At 37.0% G+C, this 2,572-nt stretch overlaps 1 protein-coding gene across 1 annotated transcript in view; it reads left to right on the top strand.

Moving 5' to 3' along the window:
• The window catches only part of RPE65 (retinoid isomerohydrolase RPE65), a 28,501-nt gene extending 26,183 nt beyond the window's left edge, over window positions 1–2,318 (top strand). The window contains exons 11-13 of the mRNA XM_007959394.1: window positions 8–22; window positions 136–247; window positions 2,167–2,318. Coding sequence (XP_007957585.1) covers window positions 8–22; window positions 136–247; window positions 2,167–2,318 — 279 coding nt within the window. The remainder of the gene's footprint in view (window positions 1–7; window positions 23–135; window positions 248–2,166) is intronic.
• Window positions 2,319–2,572: the final 254 nt, after the last annotated feature.

Genomic DNA, 2,572 nt, shown 5'->3' with positions numbered 1-2,572 from the left:
GAATCACTTTGTTCCAGACAGGGTAATTAATCCATATCACTAATATTGGCATAGTATTTTGAGTCATATGTTGGTGAAGTAAAGCATCTTGAATGATTGGTTTGTTTGTTTGTTTGTTTGTTTTCTTATAAGCAGCTCTGTAAGCTGAATGTCAAAACTAAAGAAACTTGGGTATGGCAAGAGCCTGATTCATATCCATCGGAACCCATCTTTGTCTCTCATCCAGATGCCATGGAAGAAGATGATGGTAATAAGAGCAAGAGATGTGTCTGATCACTTCCTCTTTACTAGACTTTTACCTGTTGGTCCACTGAGAGAGGAATTAGGTTGATTACACCCTAATATTCGAAATTATCCTTAATCCCATTGAATGAAGCAAGTCTGAAGAATTTAAACAAGGGATGGATAGCAAACAAATTTTGTTTTGTGGTCTAGTCTCATTGATTAGAAGAGTCTAGGTGAAGAAGTGTGAGAGTTGAAAAAAAAAGTTAAGGCACCATTTGGTGTTATGATGAATTGTCAAGGTCTGTTCTCAATGAGAGAAAGAAAGAGGAAAAAAGGCAACACGAATTCTAGGTTTTTATCTTTCATAATCTAGATATATTTCTTACAAAGAATAGAGTTCTAGTGAGGAAAACTGAATATTAACCAAGCAAAGAGAATGACAGTGTGGTTTTATGATTCTCATTTTAGTTTGTTCTTTCAGTAAACTGGACTAGAAAAGGTTCCAAAGTTACAACTTATAATATAGCAACTCAATTGCAAAACATCATTGATAGTTAACTATTGGTTAGCTGGGACAGGGAGGTATATAGGCACTCTAAGATTAAGGTTTGGAAAACAAAAAATAATAAATTTAAAAAAATAAGATACAAAATTGTAGAGCCATTTCATGCTAAGCAAATTTATGTATACAGCTTATTCAGTCACAACTACAAAAAACTTGCTCCTCATTTTATTTGAAAGAAGTAAAACTCTAGCTAGGTCTTAGACATTATAGAAAAAAATATACCTTACTGTGTGAAAGTCTTCTAAAATACATTTTTGTTTGATTACCACAACACTCCTTTTGAAGTATGTTCATTCAGTTACTGTCTTAATTACCTAGTGTTGCTGTAACAAAAAAAGACCACAAGTGGGTCGCTTTAAAGAACAGAAACTTATTTTTTCATAGTGCTAGAGGTTAGTCTCAATCAGGCTCTTGGTTGAATTAACATCTTCTGTGGGCCTCTCTCCCAGTTTCTGATGTCTACCAGCAGTCCTTGGTGTTCCTTTGTTTACAGATGGGCTCTGGTATCTGTTTTATCCCTGTGTGTATGCCTCTGTGTCTACTTGCCCTTTTTTTGTTATTATAAGAAATCTGTCAGAAATAATTGGAGCAAATGGTTAAGCACTTGACTACTAGCCTAAAGGTTGACAGTTCTAACCCCCTCAGAGCTCCTCAGAAGACAGGCCTGGCAATCTTCTGAAAAGTCACAGCCTTAACACCTTATGGAGCAGTACTACTACTCTGCACACATGGAGTTACCATGAATTAGAATCAACCTTCAGCAACTAACAACAACTCATAAGTGATTAGTTTTAGGATCCACCCTATTCAGGTGTGACTTAATTAACATAATAAAAGAAAACCCTATTCCCAAAGAAGGTCAGGTACAGGGGTTTAGATTTCAACATAACTTTTGGGGAAATTCAATTCAGTATAAAATAACTGTCAAGCTCTGGTGGCAAAGTGCCTAAGGTATTTGACTGCTAAGCAGAAGGTTGGCAGTTCAAACCCAGCAGCCACTCTGTAGAAGGAAGACGGGGCAATTTACTTCCGTAAAGTTTTACCACCTCAGAGACCCAATGGAGGTCACTATGAGTCAGAATCCACTCGATGGCAGTGGGTTTGCTTTTTATTTTTATATAACAACTACTATGTACTAGTCATTTTACTAAACTATTGGGATGCAGTAGTGGGCAGACATAATCATTCCCTTCCTGGAATATATATCCTGGGGAGCCTGAAGAGTTTAAAACACCCTTTCAGTGTGGTCACACAGCCAAGTGGTAGAAGATATCAAATCATACTGTTTCCTATGGAGGCTCCTATATATTTCATGACATTCAACCTATGGCTCTAGGCTGTTATACAACTCTACTTTATCTACTTCTGATTAACAGGTGTGATTCTGAGCATAGTGGTGAGCCCTGGGGAAGGACAAAAGCCTGCTTATCTCCTGATTCTGAATGCCAAGGACTTGAGTGAAGTTGCTAGGGCTGAAGTGGAGATTAACATCCCTGTCACCTTTCATGGACTGTTCAAAAAATCCTGAGTGTGTTCCAACAAAACACTGGAAATTCTGCTTTACTTTTTAAACTTGTGACAAAACCAGGAAAAACATTGTTTCTAGTCTGCAAGCAAATTCTGTTCAATTTTAGCCTGCTGCATATCACTGTTTTAACTTGCAGATGCACCCAATTTTGCAATGTTTTACAGAAAGTACTGTTGAACAAGCAATTCCTTTTAAAAGGTACACATTTAGATAATCATACTTTCTCTGTGAGGTAGACAGACCACCTTTTTATA

The sequence above is a fragment of the Orycteropus afer genome, unplaced genomic scaffold (assembly GCF_000298275.1).
Source record: "Orycteropus afer afer isolate SDZICR_OR568_19922 unplaced genomic scaffold, OryAfe1.0 scaffold00016, whole genome shotgun sequence".
In the NCBI taxonomy this organism is placed as follows: domain Eukaryota; kingdom Metazoa; phylum Chordata; class Mammalia; order Tubulidentata; family Orycteropodidae; genus Orycteropus; species Orycteropus afer.
The sequence above is the reverse complement of the archived record's forward strand: the minus strand, read 5'-3'. Positions and strand labels throughout refer to the sequence as shown.